This window comes from Callospermophilus lateralis, chromosome 14 (genome assembly GCF_048772815.1).
Source record: "Callospermophilus lateralis isolate mCalLat2 chromosome 14, mCalLat2.hap1, whole genome shotgun sequence".
Taxonomy (NCBI): Eukaryota; Metazoa; Chordata; class Mammalia; order Rodentia; family Sciuridae; genus Callospermophilus; species Callospermophilus lateralis.
In genome coordinates this window covers 14,957,284-14,976,230 of record NC_135318.1, presented here as the reverse complement: position 1 = coordinate 14,976,230, position 18,947 = coordinate 14,957,284, and the positions used below count along the sequence as shown (strand labels likewise).

Below are 18,947 nucleotides of genomic sequence, written 5' to 3'. Positions count from 1 at the left end.
AAAGAGAGAACTGACTTTTAAAGTAATAAATAATTGCTACATCCCCCTCCCCCCAAAAAAAATTTACCAATGAGAACCCCTGTGTAAGCCACATTTTGGTAATTTTAGGATTTTTAGAGACACTTTAAATCTTATGCAGGGATTCTCTGTAAGAATTTGGGTAGATCAAATAGTCTACATATGACTTTCCTTCTTTTTTTAATTCACTATATATTTATTGATTGCATATTTCCAAAGTTGTGATAGGAGGAGAAGTAGAGGAAAAATAAAAGGCATGGTCTCTAAAGAAGTGATCTCCCAGGCCAGGGAGTAAATATGATGTAGTAAATATGATTACATGCTGAACATTTATGAATAGCTTCTAAAGCTTGGTTTATTAATCTATTGTTAGTTTGGGTAAGTGTTTCAGATCCTATAAACAGTATCAATTCATCTAGTTAAATATGATTCTTAACTTTTTTTATTTTATAGCTAATCTGTTAGTTTCAATGACTAACATTGTACAATTTATTTTCAAAATGGAAATTTTTAATCATATTTTTGTATTAAAAAGTTATATGTGCTTATTATTTAAAAATTTAAGCAATTCAAAACTAAACAAGAAAGTAAAACAAATAGTTTTCCTTAATGTAAAGGTTGGAAAAAGAATGCTGTAGCTTTATAATTTTTTTTTAAATTATGTTTAAATTTTCTCAGCCTCAAATCAAACAAGCATTAGCAGCTTGGCAGAGAAATGAGATTTCCCAGTGCCTTTAACACTTTCTCTACAGTAGCTGAGGTGTTTTTTCCAGGCTGACATAAGTATCTTAAGAATTATCTAATAAGTGAATTTTAATGCTTTCTTCCCTATGACAATGTCATGATAAAGTGTATATCTTAAGCCTTAATAAAATGGTTACATTTTTATTCTGAGGGTATTTTTTCAAAATTTATTTACTTTGTATTACCTGTCCAAAAAATAAGTGGGCATATATTATGAACCAAGAAAACTTTCAGTGTCGAATGATTTTAAAAAACAAGTAGTGGACTTGTTTTTTATCTCTGACATGTAGAACTTGGAATTTGTCACTTTCATCCTCACAATAAGAGAAAAGCTGAACAAAATGAAATCCAGTGATTTTTCTTAGATCTGGCAAAGAATTGAGGTCACTGGACAAATTCCCACCTGGAATTTGGAGAGAAGAGAATACCTGAAGTGGAAGATCAGAGAGCCATAAGCTGATAGAATATGCAGTAGTGATTTTGATGAATTATTGAAAGTGAACGTGAGAAACTCCCATAGGGCTCCTCTTGTGCACCCATCCACATTTTCCTGGGTGTTACCTCCAGAAGCTCCATTAGATTATTTTTTGAATATCTGAGGAAGATTTCTGCAAAGTTTTTGACCCATGGAGAAGAATTTTGCAGGATGCCCAGAGCATTCTCAACAACAAAGGCTTCCCTTTTGCCAGAGCCTTATCTAACCTGAGGAAGGACACTTAGCCAGTGTTCCTGAGGAAGGATTTTTCTATCCTGGAGGTGGGGGAAAAGGTGACAGGCTCTTTGGAAGATCACAGTACAGGTTTTCAGGCCCACTTAGAGACTGAGCTTTAATTATAGGTTATAAGATACTTTTCTCTTCCATACTTTATCACTACCTCAACAGACCTCTGTTGAAAGAGAAATTTATAATGAAAGTGTATTGCAACTAGAAAAGTCACAAGACACAGAGTTTGTTTAAGGAGGAGTTCTTAGGGAAAGCCAGTGATGACAAAGGATAGAAAACAGGAACTTAGAGGAAACTGAAGTCTCTGGCATCTACAAGTACAGTAAACATTAAATACAACCCAACTTCTAGCCATTAATTAATTAACAAAGCCTCACATAAAAAAAAAATCTTTTTAACTTAGTTCCTGTTACCTAATACATCATGTCTGGTTTTAAACAACAACAACAAAAATTACAAGGCATTGTAAAAGTCAAGATAAACCAGTCTGACTAAACAAAGAAAGCATGGAGCTAAACTCAGGTCTATGCTTATTACCAATTTTGAAATTATCACGAAATTTAAAATAACTACTGTTAATAGAGTATAGGACTCTAGTGGAAAGAATAGCATGTTAGAAAGAATGGCTAAAGCAAGCCAGGGTTGGAGACTCTTAAGAAATTTCCAAAAAAAAAATACTAAGAAATACTGCAATAAAAAACAAAAGATTTTACAAAGAGATCACCAGTAGACTAGATGTATCTGCGGAAAGAATAAGTGAGTCTGAAAATAGGTCAATAGAAACTTCCCAAGCTGAAATTTAAGAAAAATTTTTTAATTGTACCTATCAATTGATATAGAAAACACAGTTAAAAAAAAACAAATACTTATTATTTTTTTAAAAATCTCAGAAACTAGTTATAGAGGGAAACTTACTCAAATTGATAAAGAATATTTGTAAAAACTATCATATTTTTAAAATTCCAATTAGTTATACATGACAGTAGAATGCATTTTGACATTGTACACAAATGGATAACATTATGCTTAATGGTAAGAAACTAAACGCTTCCTCCTAAGATAGGGAACAAGACAAGATGTCCCTTCCCACCACTCATATTCATCACTGGGTTGCAATTCCTAGATAATGTAGTAAGACAAAAAAGGGAATTAAAAGATAAGCAGATTGGGGAAAAAGAAATAAAACTCTTAATTTGCAGAAGATATGACTTTCTGTGTAGGAAATCCCTAAGAGTCCACAACAACAGAAAACTCTTGGTTGTTGCCATATCAAGGATGCAAGGTTAATATATAAAAAATCAGTTGCTTTTCTATTTAACAGCAATGAAAAATTAGAATTTAAAATTAGCAACACTCTCCATTAGAATCAGGACATGTTTTGTTTTGTTTTAAGGGCATATTTTGAAAGGTGAATGAATAATGATTATTTAACTTGATTTTTAATAGAGTAATGAAACTGAATATACAAATTGAATATACAAATTGCAGCCTTGATTTAAAATTTCTCTTTCATGGCTGGGAATATAGCTCTGTTGGTAAAGTGCTTGCCTCTACCAAAGTTCTCTTTCAAACGTAACTGAAAGGGAATAAAATGCAACATGTACTTATTCTGTTATGAAATATTTTCAAATATATGTTTATATATGCCCCAAATTGGGGATTTATTATCATACATAGCTCTTCCTTTATCAGGAAATTCTGATCTGTTTATAATATGTTTTTTGTAGTCTTATATTTAGAAAATAGCTATTAAGAGAATTTTTCTGGAAGGGGAGTGGGGGAAAGGAGGAGGAAAAGGTTAGGGGAGGTATTAGAGAGTGAAATTGATCAAATTATGTTATGTTCATGTACCAATAGCCACAATGAAGCCCACCAATTTGTGTAATTAATATGCACCAACAAAAAAATTTCTTCAGTGGTAGAGTTCTTGCCTAGCATCTGAGGCCTTTGTTTGGATCCCTAGCACTAGAGGGGAAAAAAAGAAGATTTTTTCCTAGAAAACAGGTTTATTTGATATGCCAGTCTTCAAAAATCTACCAGCTGTTCTGGCCTATTTTCTGAACTAGTCAAGAAAAGAGATAATCCAAAGACCGAGAAGTAGGAAGAAGTGGGAATACTATAAGGTACTGGGAAGAATTTATTCCTATTCTTTTGCTGTGTCAACTTTTTTAATGGTGAGTGGTGAGTATGTCTTATTCCTACAGTTTTACTTTGGTGAGAAAGGCCATGCATTACAGAGAAAATTTATGTATCAAATTCCTTAATCAGAGCAACAGCCAATCACATTTACCATTAGAACTCATGCTAAAGACAGAATGCAAACATTTGAACAAAACATGAATAGCAGCTTTGAAAGTCTAAACAGACTGGAAGGATTGCCATAGATCAAGGGTTCTGAAACTTTGGCATGCATCAGAATTACCTAGAGGATCTATTAAGACATAAATGGCCACCCCCAAGGGTGTTGATTCAATAGATCTGTGGGAATCTAAGAATTTGTATTTCCAACAAGCTTCCAAGTAATACGGATGCTGCTAATCCTGGGACCACGATTTCAGAATCATTGACCTCTGTCTGCCCCAATGGATACTGATGAACAAAATCAATAGAAACTATATGTTGTATGTTTTCATTTCTAGGACATGTCTTTAATTCTTGTTCTAAATCAACATCTTATTTGCAACTTCGAGTATGCTTATTGCTGTTTGGGCTGCTCTGTTAATAACTTAGTAATTGGAGCCTGGGTTCTTTGCTATCTCATGAGAACAGTGCCATCTAGAGGCATTAGCCCAGAGGGCCACCATGGGCCAAAGGAGGCTGTGGTGTCTAGAGAGGGTGAAAAGACAACTCGTCACCATGAAGAATTTATTGACAGCCAACTAGATTATCATGTGTGGTATTGCAGGGGAGTAGAAGGAGATGAAATGCCAGTCTTTACTTTTAGGATAGTGATTCTGGGTAGCTCAAAAGTTCTGTGAAGGCTGAGTGGGGCCCTGGGCCTTACCAATGCCCATTTGAACAGAACAGTTGTACTTTCACCTGTTTTACACGTTGAACGTTGTGTTTGAAAGTGTATGTTCTAGAAGGTTGCTTTGTGTAGACAGGACAGATATATTATATTCGCCATCCAAGAGTATTGTCCTAAGGTACAAGTTTTCTGACACCCAAAGTACGGTGTGAAAAATATGTATTGAGAGAAAGCCATAATGACACATCAGATGACAACAGTATGTTTTGCTTCATATTAGCACGTGTTAAAATTATGCACAGTTGGAAATAATATTCTAGTTGCACCACATTATCACAGTCACAAATTGACTATAATTGAGAGAACAGATGTTCACCAATGTCAGAAGGGATGATTCAAAAAGAAAAAAGTGAAAAGAAAATTTGAGGAATTAGAAGTATAACTGGTTTTTTGGCTTTAATTTACTAGAATCATTACCAACAATTTTAAGTTATTTGTTCAAGAAGTACAAAATAGAAGCTAGAAATCATACTGGTTCAGTTTAACAGATTAAAAACATTGCCTAAAAATATCTCAAAAAAAATCTTGTAATTAGTGATGAATTTGAATAATGCATTATCTAAAATGTTATCAACTACTGCCACTACAGTCTCCCAAATGGAAAGAAAGAGAGAAAAACCTGTAGAGCTTTCTTTCTTGCTGGGACTAGACGAGCAGAGACATGAGGAAAGATGGACTGACTAGATGAGCCCAAAGCAGGAATAGTCAGTAAGTCCAGTCTCAGGGCTCACTATCAGTAGGAATGAAAGCAGGTCTTTGGGTAGAAAGAAGTAGAAAAACCAAGAGAACAGGACAAGGGAAGAAGTCAAAATCAAGTGCAGTGTTAGAGTCTCAGGACAGAGGGAAGGACTAGGGAGTGTCAACGTGGCAGTTCTGTCCAATATCACCGACCAGACCATGCTGCTGCAGGCTCACAGTACTTAGAGGTCTTCTCACTGCTCAGAAAATGAGAGCAGACTCCTTGGTGTGATTGGTATGATCGTTCATGCCCTTCTTGATTAGTCACAGTCTTCCTTTTTGTTCCACCTCTCCCAGTAACCACAGATAGCCCCAGAACTCATGGCTGTTTCTGAAATCTCATCTCACACTTCTGTGCTTCTTGCTCTGTTTCCTAAGTCTATAACAGTATGTTCGTGCTGAATCTCTCTCCTGTTTCCCCATACTTCTTCTGTGAAGTCTTTAGCAGATCACTGGTGTTAGTCAAGTGGAAAGTGTAATTTGAGGACCCTTGATTTCACCATCTGTTTAGAAAATAATAATTTAAAAATATTTTTAAGATGTATGCTTGGAATTTACAGCTTTTTATTATTAAGTTAGCAGTTTTAAATAGAGTGCCTATCTACATCCTCTCCACATGTTGCATACCTTCAGAATTAGGAGCCGCACCCATGTTTTGATACAAGGAACTTACAGAATATTTAGGGTACCCAGAACAGATGAGCCTAAGGTATGAGTAAACTTTCACATCAGCTTAGCAAACTTGAGTCAGTTGTGAAAAGAAGGCCTTTCAGATCTGTGAATTAAGTAAGCATAAAGAATTAGGGACCATGGTTCTCATCCAGCTGCTTCCTTGGTGTTTCCCATGAACACAGAGCATCCTTTGGTGATTCTGTGCCCCATTTGAATAATAAAGAAGTGAAGGATAGTTTTTCCTATACATTAGAGGTCAGATACCTGGGAACAGCATGTTTAAGCATTGTTTTAATATTTTGAGAAATTTTTAAAAACACAAAAGTTTAATAGTTTCTACAATTCTATAACAGTTCAAGTTTTTTTTACTCACAATTGACAGATAACACTGCCATATACTTTGATATTTTTATCAATAAAAATAAATGAAGTAAAATAATACATTAAAAGGTTTTGTCTTCTTTGTAGATAATTTCCAGTTCTGCTATCATAAATTTAAAGTAAATATATAATGGTTCTTTCTATATTCTTCATAATTTATGTAAGATGAACAATACATGGTATGGTTTTGTGTCTTATAAAGAACTTACCTAAGAAATAAACCGAATACTCCTCTTGCTCAAAGCATTTTTCCAATATGAAGTTCTGTCATTAGCCTTTTTAATTCTACATATAAGTTGTTTGATTACAATTATTGTTAAGATATAGCTTTGTAGAACAGAATGGAAGAGTTCAGTAGTTAAGAAAATTCTTGTGTGAGATGTAGAGAGTTATGGTCTACAAATCCAGTCTTAGCAAAAGGCTCAGGTAGTGCTATAGTCATATTAGTAGTGTGGTCATGGAAGACCTTAAATGCTATGTGAAAATATATAGTTAAAGTTATGTATTTGTGTTCAGTGTGTAGCTAGACATGTATATGTGTGTATGTATATATAATTAAATATGTAGTTAAATTTAGACTGTTCTGCTTGCATTCAAATTATAATTAAATTTGTACATTTATAGTAATGAGCATGTAACAAAGAATGTTGTCTAGTATTTATCTTAGGTAACTTAAGGGTGCCTTATTTTTTATGAATCCAAAGGAGGATTACCTTTTATCATGATCCATTAAAATCCTATTCTTTTACCAAATGCTTTAGATAATTTCTTGAGATTTTTATAATTGTGTTTTTATGTATATTTCTTCTTTTTGGACTGTGATCTTCTCGAAGGCAGGGATAGTTTTTCATTACATCTTGAAGAATCTGAAAAATAATTCATTTTTGACTGAAAAGAAAGTTAGTTCAAGTAAGTCAAAAGATGTACTGGTTAAAAGAAACAGTTTACAACATTCCTACCTAGATCTTTTGAGTCTGAGTTCTTTAAACAAAGATTATCTAAAATATTAAGGCAGTGTAGGACTTTCTTGGTTGTTTATTAATAATAAAAACTAACCTAAACTAGAGGTTCTCAATATGTGGTCCTGGAATCAGCACATCAGCATCTCCTAGAAACTTAAGAGATGCAAATTCTTGGGCCCAAACCCAGACCTACTGACTCAGAAACTCTGGTGGTAGGACTCAGCAATCTGTTTTACAAGACCCTTCAGGGAATTCTGATGCATGCATGCTCAAGTTTAAGAATCACTTACCTAAACTACCAGTAGTTTGTGGAATAGTTGAAAGATCATGGGCTTTGAGGACAAAAAGACCCAAATTGGAGTCTCGCCTCTTCTACTTAGTCTGTGACTGTCCCTCTCTGTTACATGATACCTACAGTGTTGAGATTTTCATCTGGAAAATGAAAATGATAATATTTCCCTCTCAGGATTGTTGTGAGGATTGATTGATATTATTTAATTACCTAATACACTGTAGCCTTTTGATAAATGATCAGTATTTTTTTAAGATTTTTTCAGTTTAGTATGTTTACTTATTGAATGAAAGAATGTTCCTGTTTTTGCTTTTAGATGCAAATGCTCAAGAAATTAAGGACATCTATGGACTACATGGTCAGATAGAACACAAACTAGCTTTCCTGAGAACCCATGTGCCAAAGGAAGTAAAGCTTATGCTCATTGGCCATTCAATAGGCAGCTACATTGCTCTTCAGATCTTGAAGCGTGCCCCTGAGCTTCCAGTAAGTATGCCTTAGGAGGTGACTGTCCACACCTGATTGTGCACTGTATACATTCTCCTCAGCACTTTGTCTCTTGGTTAATGGAGAGAGGGATACTTGATGGCTTCCTTCATCTTCACTTCCCATTACTGTGGGTCTAGGTAAGTATATGTTCATGAAATTCCCATAGTTTAAAAAAAAAAAATAGAGGGAAATGGAATTTTCTCAATGAATGCCTTTGAATCTAGAGTTGTCTAGAATTCTGATGTTGCATTTAACTTGCTATATTTTATAAAGGAATATTTAAAAGTAGTTACCATCCAAGAAATAGAAAGCTCTGTATTGGGAGGGTATTTTGCAAATATTCATGTCTCCTTTTAGAAGCAAAAAAAAATGTATCATCCTCACTGATAGGTAAACAGCTGTCCTTACGGAACACTAGATCTTTATTCAGTCATAAATCCCCATCTTCTGTAGCTTGCCTGTTTTTTTAACATTTATTTTTTAGTTGTAGTTGGACACAATACCTTTGTTTTATTTATTTATTTTTTAAGTAGTGTTGGGGATCGAATCCAGGGCCTCACACATGCTTATTTTTTTTCTTTTTTTTTTTTTATTGGCTGTTCAAAACATTACAAAGCTCATGACATATCATCTTTCATACATTTGATTCAAGTGGGTTATGAACTCCCATTTTTACCCCAAATACAAATTGCAGAATCACATCAGTTACACATTCACAATTTTTACATAATGCCATATTAGTGACTGTTGTATTCTGCTGCCTTTCCTATCCCCTACTATCCCCCATCCCCTCCCCTCCCATCTTCCCTCTGTACCTCATCTGTTGTTGTTCAGTTCTCTCCCTTGTTCCCCTGCTTTCCCCTCACAACCTCTTATATGTGATTTCGTATAACGTTGAGGGTTTCCTTCCGTTTCCATGCAGTTTCCCTTCTCTCTCCCTTTCCCTCCCACCAATTATCTCTGTTTAATGTTAATCTTTTCCTCATGCTCTTCCTCCCTGCTCAGTTCTTACTTGCTCTCCTTAAATCAAAGAAGACATTTGGCATTTGTTTTTTAAGGATTGGCTAGCTTCACTTAGCATAATCTGCTCTAATGCCATCCATTTCCCTGCAAATTCCATGATTTTGTCATTTTTTAGTGCTGCATAATACTCCATTGTGTATAAATGCCACATTTTTTTTATCCATTCATCTATTGAAGGGCATCTAGGTTGGTTCCACAGTCTAGCTATTGTGAATTGTGCTGCTATGATCATTGATGTGGCAGTATCCCTATAGTACGCTCTTTTAAGGTCCTCAGGGAATAGTCCGAGAAGGGCGATAGCTGAGTCAAGTGGTGGTTCCATTCCCAGCTTTCCCAGGAATCTCCATACTGCTTTCCATATTGGCCGCACCAATTTGCAGTCCCACCAGCAATGTACAAGTGTACCTTTTTCCCCACATCCTCGCCAGCACTTATTGTTGTTTGACTTCCTAATGGCTGCCAATCTTACTGGAGTTCACACATGCTTAGACAAGCGCTCTACCGCTGAGCCACAACCCCAGCCCTTGCCAGGCTTTTTGAGACACACATTTGTTCTTTTATTCACAAATATTTAATGTTACTGTGTAACAGATATTAAGTGAGGTACTGGAGTCAGGAAGACCTATTAAAAGTGCCTAGGAAAGCAAAAGCACTACATAAGACTTAAAACAAAAACTTGTACTTTCACTAAAATGACCCATTGAATGGATGCTATCCATAAGATAATTTATTTCTTCATTCAATAAACTTATATTAAGCATCACCATGTGTCAGATACTGTGACATGTTTTGAAGACATCCCACTGAATAAGACAATTTGAAGAAAGAGAGACTGGACAGTCATGGAGGACAAAGCCTAACCAATGCTCATGACAATTGCTACCTTGTAGCATCTCTGTTGTAAGATTTTGGCTTTTTCCCTTTTCACTACATGTGATAAAATATCTTCAGTAGGGTCTTGGAGCTCACTATGCATTTGTTCCTTTTCCCACCAGCTTGACACACTCATTTATTCATCATTGCCTGGAAAAGGTATTAATTATAGCCTCCTTGACTATGGTTTTTAATACTAAGTGGATTTTTAAAAATTTTTTCTCTTGTTGGGTATTTAAAAAACATATTTTTCATCTCTAAATGTAAATTCAAGTTTGCGCTTTATTTATTGTATTATTGCTCTGCTCTGTTCTCCCCGCCCCCACTCATAGATAAGGTGTTTTAAAATAAGAAAGCACTTTTTATTTCTGCTTTTAGCATTTTGCTTGACTACTGACCTCTATTGTGCTTTTGAAATTTCCTCTAGTACTATATTGTGTGGGTACTATCTTCAGCGTGTCCGGGCCTTCCTCTTGGTGGTTCTGCTTTCATAAGTGCTGTGATCTCTGTTCCTAGAGCAAGAACACCCAGGTTCAAATACTTGCTGTCATGTTTTGTCTGTGTGACCTTAGATAAGTTATTAAGTCTCTAACTCAGTTTCCTTATCTGTAAAATGGGATAGTAATATGTTCTTCAAAGGATTCTTGTGAAAATTATATAAAGTATTAGCAATGATAGCTGGAACTTAAAACTTTCAAATAGGTCTTAGCTGTTACTGTTATAGAAATGGCACTAGAATCAACAGCTCAGTCAATAGGTTAACTACTCTATTGGTTACCTACTGCTGTATGTCAAATTGTCCCAAACTTAGTAGTAAAACACATTTAGTCTCTCACAGTTTCTATTCAGAATTCTTGCCACAGCTTAGTTGGATCCTCTGTTGCGGGGTCTCTCACAAGTTTGTAATTAAGTTGTCTTCCAGGGATGCATTGTCTTCTGAAAACTTGAGGTGAATCTGCTTCCAAGCTCACTCATGTGGTATGCTGGCAAGACTCACTTCCCTGAAAATTGCTGAACTGAGAATCTTGGTTCATCACTGGCAGTTGGGGGTGGAAGCGGGGAGCTACCCTCCTTAACTTTAGCCTCTCTAGCTTGCTTCATCTGTGTAAACCTGGGAGAAGAGACAGACAGACTCTGCTGGCAAGATAAAAGTCATAGTCTGTAACCTGTAACCTACAGAAGTGACATTATATCACTTTTGTTCTATTCTTTTTGTTAGAATCAAGTCACTAGGTGCAGCCACATGTAAGGAGAGGAAATTACACAAAGGCCTGCATTCCAGGAGGGGAGGCACCTTGGAAGCCATGTCAGAAGCTGCCTATCCCACCACTGTACAATTAGGATTTCACTCGTGTGGTATATATAAATTGAAGTACTGAATTGATTTTTTACTAAAGGCAGTGACTTGGTCCTGTTAAATAAAATGCAGCAAACTGATATGAAATATAATTTTTGGTTATTAGTTGTTCCAGATGTTTTTAAAGCTTTAAAAACATTTAAATTTTTTCTTTAATATTTAAAATAGTAATAATTTACCATTCTATAAATGTAAAGAAAAAAATGCTCATTTCTGAGCTCATCAGAGTCTGTTAACTTAATCACAGGTCTGTGTTTTTTGTTTGCTTGCTCCAGATCCATTCTATATGTAATATTTGGTTGCTCTTGTGTATACTGAAAATGATTGTTTAACACATTCATTTTGAATCCTTCTCATTTGGGGGGCTTGACTTTTCAGTGTCTGTTGAGAAAGAAGTACAATAGTGCATCTTAAAGTTATATACATTATTATAGCTTCTTCAACTCCCTAACTTTATATTGTCTTATTTGCATGTATTTTGCTCATGCAAGAGTGGTAGTGAATGGGACTGTGGGTGTGGCTCAGTGGTAGAGCATTGTGCTAAGCCCTGGGTTCAATCCCCAGCACCAAAAATAAATAACTAAATAACAATTTTTGAAAAAGAATATTGGAGAAAAGGCAAAAAAAGATGAACCACAAGCTTAACCTAGTCTTATTTGTAGAGGCATAGCTCACACTGTGATGGTAGAGTTTGCAGAGATTGTGAAACTTTTTTATCTTCATTAAAAGCGTGTATGCTAGAAAATAATCTGTGTAATAAATTATTCATAAAAGGCACTTTGGGGGGCATCTGTATGATTTTTTTTTATTCAGAAGTTTTATCTGGTTTCAGTTAACCACATTCTTTGCAACCCCAACCCCAAACACTTGGGCCAGTTTATTTTAGTGGTGTGATCCCCACTGAAGTGTTGAAATTTCAGTGTCTTTGGGCTACTTTAAGACAACACAGTGCCTGCGTGCCTGAAGTTAGCATGACACGCTCCGTTTGAGATGCATTTGACAATCAAGTGAGCTTGTGTAAGCCAGAGTGTTGCAATCCCTAATCATTTTGCCAAAAATAAGTTAGCTGTTATGTTTTATAACATATGAAGTGTGATAATAAGAAACTTGTGTTTTCATCTCTTCTGTTATTTTTACTGGAATTTTTGACTCCCATAAGATTTCGAGGTCATATTTGTAGTTGAGTAGCTGGTTTATTTGGTATTATTGTGGTTCAGTTCATTTTAATATTTTTATAACTTATCATAGGCAACCTTGGTCTTAAATCATTTTAAGAGACTTATTGCATATTTGAGATATGTTGTCTGACCTATATTTTAATATGATGTTTATATTTTTTATTTGTTTCTTTAGGCAAGTTTGCCACAGACATATAGAAAAATTTCAGTCATTTTGACATTGTTCAGAATAGAGAATCTTAAAAGAAAATAGTTAATTGAAAACTATTGCATAAGTAGCTGTCATAATAATAAGCATAATTGTCTCTGGACTCATAGAATCGTGGAGCTGAAGTGGGCTTTAGAGACTATCTAGCCACATCTTTCATTTCATAGGTGAGAAGTGAGAGAAAAGTACCTTGCCAGGATTCAGCCTTGGCTCATTCTGAATCCTGGGGTGAGGTACACATACATTAGCTGTGGGTATAGAGAGAGCCTAAGAAAATATCTCATGGCTCTCAATGATAGCAGCACGTGCTGATATGACGGTGTGGCCCTACAGTGCATATGAAGAGATTTATGTGACATGTTGTGTTGTAGCTTGAGGAGTATGAGGCCAGTAAAAGCTCTAGCAATTGAGAGAGAGAGGAGACTGATGACATGGAAATAAAAACGTATTTTTAGTCTTATCCTCACTATCTGGAATCTACTTTCTCTCATCCTCAGCCCTCTGTCTGTTAAAAATGTGCCATCTGATTTTGCCAATAAATCATTTGCATAAAATTCAAGATTGGGAGTTGCCTGGGTATTGCACTGAGTTGGGGGTAGACCTCAAGTATTAAATTATTTTCCTCTAAGAATTATATATCATTTAATGATAACCATTCCTCTTCTTCCAGAGATAGCATGTACTTTGTAAACTTTAGTTTTTAAATTATTTGGCCTTCTTGAGGGAAAATGCACAATAGCATAGAGCTTCTTTTGTCTGCCTGCTTGGCAAGTTATCTTCTGAGTGAAGCTTCTGAATTGCTTAAACTGACTCCTTTAAGTGCAAGATTGTTTTGTTCAATTGTATAAAAATCTGTGTATGGGCTGGGGATATAGCTCAGTTGGTAGAGTGTTTGCCTCGCATGCATAAAGCCCTGGGTTCAGTCCCCAGCACCACACACACACACACACACACACACACACACACACAAAAACTATTTAAAATATCACTCAGTCTTGTTTGTTGTTGTTGTTATTTGTTTCTGTTGAGATCCCCCCAAATAAGTGTTTTGTAGTATTTTAGATACTCAAAATATACCACAACTGCAGCTGAGAAGCTTAAACAACTACTTAGAGGTAACATATATAGGTCATGTGCATGTTATTTCAGGAGCCCATCCTGTCTACATGGGTAAAAAACAAACCCACGTATTCTGCCAACAAGGAGACAATGGAGACTGGAGTGTGCTGCACTGCTCTGCTAGCCTTCATGTCTGCAGTCAGTCATGTTTGTGAGTGACACTCATGAAGTCACTATTGTGTTGAACAGTCACAATCTGGGGGGAGTAACTGTTGTCCATGTCCTGTTCCTTGATTGAGTGATAAGAAATGAAAGGCAAAATGGGGAAGCACTGTGAGATTCTGGATGTTTCAAGAAGAGAGGAAACTTCCAACTAGGAAGATAAGAAAAGGCTTCATGAAGAGTCTTTTTGAACAAAGTATTTGTCCAAAACCAATGTATTTGAACAGGGGTAAAGAAGATGGAGTAGAACATGGAAATAGAGCATTTCAGCATTTCATGAGGAGGAGTGGGGGGTTTCTATGCATTCTAAGCATTGGAACAGTATAAAGAAAGAGAACTGGTGTTTATCACCGGGCACATGAGGAGAGCAATGGGTGGTCTGATTGGGTCTGAGAACCCAGGCTGATGGAGGTGGGTAGAGAGACAAGAAAACTGGGCCAGGGGATCTGGACTTACTTTCTGGACAGCAAGAAAGCATGGAGGATCTCTGATGATGATAGTAATGCAGGTAAGTTAATCTCTCAGAGAAGGGAGAATGAAAAGGAGATAGAAATAATGTAGAATGAAAGCAAACAAGCAGGCAAGAGACATGTTTACTAGTCCAAATGAGAAACCATGAAGACTGTATGGGATAAAATTGCCAAGGGAGATTGTTAAGGGAGAAAAGAAATAGGTCATAGATGTGTATATTGGGGGAACATTTTCATTTGTCATGAAGGTAAAGGAAGAGGAAACAGAACGAGGCAGAAAGTATAATAGTTTTTAAATGTGTTTCAAGAAGGGAACACTTTCATTTGTCATGAAGGACAAATGAAATGAAGAGGAAATAGAGAAAGGCAGAAAGGATAGTGGTTTTCCAAGTTAAGACCGGAAATTCATTAGTGAATGCTAAATTCCTTCATTAGGTTGCAAACAATGGATCAGTCAAGACAAAAATAGACTGTGACACAATGACATAGTGTCAGTGACTTTAACAACAAAGGTTTGTTTCCTGTTTACCTTCTGTTAGGCTGCCCATATGTAGGTTTTTCAAAGCATTCTACTCCAGAATCCAGACGGATGAATAGCTTCTAGCTAGAATATTCTGATCCCTTCGCAGTCTTGTTTTTTGTTGTTGTTGTTGTTGTTGTTGTTGTTGTTGTTTGTTTCTGTTGAGATCCCCCCAAATAAGTGTTTTGTAGTGTTTTAGATGTTCAAGTTTTAGAGACTCAAAATATAGAGAAAGGAAAAGGAATAGTGAACCGAACTCGGTGTTTTAAAACCTCTGCCCGGACATGGCCGAGCATTGGACACAGCAAGTTACGTGACTGAATCTTCTATCAATGAGGCTGTGAAATATAATCCTCCCCAGAGAAGGGAAGCATATGTTTGTGAATGATAAAACATCATTTTACAAAACAGAATAGAATAGAATACATTTACATTGTAATAAAGGCATATATTGCAAAACATTTGTTTATATTTTATAAGTGTGTGTTGATAGATTACAGTATAGAAGGAATATTTTATTGTGAGGCAAGATTTTAAAAGTTTGAAAACTTTTTTTAATAGTTTTTAGTTGTAGATGGACACAATATCTTTATTTGTTTGTTTGTTTGTTTACTTATTTATTTATTTTTATGTGGTGTCAGGGATCAAACCCAGTGCCTCATGCATGCTAGGCAAGTTCTCTACCACTGAGCCATAATCCCAGCCCTGAAAACTTTTAATCTAGACTAAATTATACTACAAAAACAGAAGAGAAAGGAAGATGCTAAGAAAGATACAGTCACATGGAGAATTAAAGATGACCATGGATTCTTTGCCATTCCTCTCTCAAGAAGTGAAGTTTCTTTCTTCTTTGAATTTAGGTTGGGCACTGACCTGCTTTCACTAATAGGATGCAATGGAAATGACATTATGGTACTTCCAAGCCCTTCCCTTAAAAGGTCTGAGAACTTCTGTTTCTTCCCTCAGAAGCAGCTGCCATGTAAGACATCCAACTGCCCTGTGATCTCCATGCTGTGAAAAAGCCCAGGCTGGCCACACATGGAAGATCATGAGATACTAGAGTTAGGAGTGAAATTTTCTTGGACCTCCCATCCTATCTCATCCTATCCCAACCCATTAGATCCCATTCCATCCCATCTCATCCACCACTGAATGCAGCTGAGTGGAATGACCCTGGCCCACCACTGTTTGGAGCAGAAAAACCGTCCAGATGAACCTGTTTCAGTTCCTGACCCACAGAATCATGAGAAAGTGGTTTTAAACCATAAGTGTGTGGATACTATATTAAATAGCAATAGATAACAGGGTGGGGGAGGTAACTTTGAGTACAATGAAGATTAAGGAGGATGAGAACTTTAGACATCTGGCATTAGTAATTGAAGTGTCATCAGTGACCTTGAAGAGAACACTTAGTGAAATAATGAGAGGAGGAGGTTGTAGGACATTAGATGATAGTCATCTAGGAACTGGCCAGTTAGGGGAGAAGAGAAGATGATAAGTTAAAGAAGAAGCTGATCAAGGAGCATTTTTTCCCTATAAGTAGAAGAGAATTTAACATAAGCTGAGGGGAATACCCATGCAGAGAGAGAGGTTAAAAATAAAAAAGAAATAGGAACATTTGTTGGAGCAGTTTTCATTGTATTTGTCCTTTAAGCCTGTGCACCTGAAAACTAGGAAAAATTGGGTATTTCTTAACCTTTGCATCCTCACAAAAATGTTTTTCCTGGGAATGGAGGATGTGCATCTTATACTTGGTTTTCCATCTCAGTCTAGAAGCCTGAATCAGTTTTCAGAAAATAGATGTTATTGCCATTACTAACAATAATCATACCAAACATTTGTTAGAAATTTACAAAACATATTTACATGTAACAAGGCCATTTAACAACTTTATTTTTTCCATCTAAGAAATGAGACCGAAGTTCCAGGGAGTTTGATGTCTAACCCATATGTCAATTACTAATAAGTGACAAAAAAGGAGTCTGTTTCTTTCTCTCACTTTCCCATTATCTGCTTTCCAAGTGAGTTAGTTAGGAATGTTAGAATTGTACATGGCTAGAGCAAGTTACTTTTACAAACTACTAAAACCTACTTAGCCTAAATTTAAGATTTCTGTTGTTGGTTCTTTAATATTTGAGTTCTTCACATACACAAGGAAGGATTCAGGTGAATGTTCTGGGGAGAGTTTGGAGAGAACTGGGAGCAATGAGATTACCTGTGAGTGACGTAGAGCTGAGGAGACAAAGGGAGTTGGCCTTGAGGCCTAAATCAAGGAAAGAAGTTGAATGGAAAAAGACAGTGGATCAGAATCCTAGAATTGAGCTGCAGATAGAGGGACACGTTAAAGTGTGAAGAAAATTGGAGGATTCTGCAAATATAATGTATAGTCATTTGACACTTGTCCCCATGTGACCCATTAATGAACCCTGATATATAAAAACCACAGAGATCAGACAATCAACAACTAACTACTCTGATTTGTGAAAGACCTTCCATTTCAGAAAACAGTCAATCTACTACTTAGAGGAAAGTTTGTACTGAATATTGTGAGATACCATTTTTCCAATGACTTACAAATTCATTTATATATGTATATTTATCTCTTTGTGTGTATATGCACATATTATCTTTTCTGAATTACCAGTAGATTACCTTGCTGAAAACTAAACAGTGGAAAGTTTCAACTTTTCAACTTCAGCCACTTTTTAGTTATCTGCATATTTTTTAAAATCCTAAAATTGCTTTCAAAGTGGAAAAATTATGTGGGCTTTTTTCATCTTTTCATAACTCAAAAATTTTTAAATATATTTTTCTCAAACTTTGCAAAAAAAATTACCTTTGGGCTGAAACCAAGCATGGAAAATTTTACCACAAAGGGCTAATTTTTTGGAAAGCTGCAAGAAAGTAAAAACAGGGGTTTATAATACAACATTCTTCATGCATGTTAATACTTAGTACTTTAATGCATTTCATCTGAGAATTTCTGAGCACTTTTCAGACTTAAATATTGAGCCATTTTAATATTTGTGTATCTATGATATACTGTCAGATATAGAAAATTCCCCCCATCCTCTCAACTCTTGGGCATTAGTGAGATATATGTAAAGAGAGGCTAGGCAAAAGTGAAGAAAAGCAGCCACTTGCCAGAAGAAGCCTTACACACTTACTGCTTCACATATCTTACTACCACCTGTTCCTAGCCCAGGAGTGTTATGAAGATAATAGAATACATGACACTAGGCACTGGTTCCAATATCTAAGCCAGCACATCTCTAAGCAATATCAGCATCACCTGGGATCTTATGAGAAATGCAAATTCTTAGGCCTACCCTGATGTACTACATGGGAAGTTCAGGGCATGGAGCCCACCAGTGTTTTAACTAGTTGAGGTTGTTCTGATACATGCTCAAGTTGAGAACCTATGACCCAAGCTTTTTGAAAGCTTAAAACTTAGATCACATTGAAATGCTACGGACAATTAAATCTGTCCTTCGTCTTTCTATGATGTGACAGTTCTGTATCCTCATGTCATTTCTAGAAGTGAGAAAAATACTAATCAGGTCCTCTGAAGAAAAGGTCTTTCTCTATTAAAGTACTCTCTTTCCCCCTGCAGCCTTTTTCACAAGCACAGGATTCTAGCTTGTTCAGTGTAACAGCATTATCAAGATGTATTTTCTCATTTTCTTATATGGTTCAAACCTGGGATGGGACTGTACTGTATTTTATTCTCATTTTTGAAGTCTGAAGCTCCAAGATTTAAGCAGTCAGGTCTGCCAGTGGAAGCTGATTTAAGCTCTGTTTTTTTTTAACTTCCATTTTAAAGTGTATTGGTTCTTTTTAGTTATATGTGATACAGAATTCATCCTGATATAATTATACAAGCATGGAATATATCTTATTCTAGTTAGGATCCCATTCTTAAGGATGTACATGATGGTAGATTCAGTGTATGGCTTCTTAAAACCATATGAAGTTGGCTTAAAGAAAAC

The 18,947-nt window shown here is 35.9% G+C and overlaps 1 protein-coding gene across 4 annotated transcripts in view; it reads left to right on the top strand.

Annotated features, from left to right (window-relative positions):
* Ldah (lipid droplet associated hydrolase) overlaps positions 1 to 18,947 on the top strand; it is a 91,198-nt gene that overhangs the window by 17,896 nt on the left and 54,355 nt on the right. For 2 of the 4 annotated variants that reach the window (XR_013088594.1, XM_076832939.2), the window contains exon 4: positions 7,876 to 8,045. Coding sequence is in view for 3 of the 4 variants with exons in the window: in XM_076832939.2 (XP_076689054.1) it covers positions 7,876 to 8,045 (170 nt within the window). In the remaining variant the exon portion in view is untranslated. Of the gene's footprint in view, positions 1 to 7,852; positions 8,046 to 11,163; positions 11,235 to 18,947 lie in introns of those variants that run through there. The other 2 variants (XM_076832942.1, XM_076832941.2) reach the window with 2 other exon arrangements.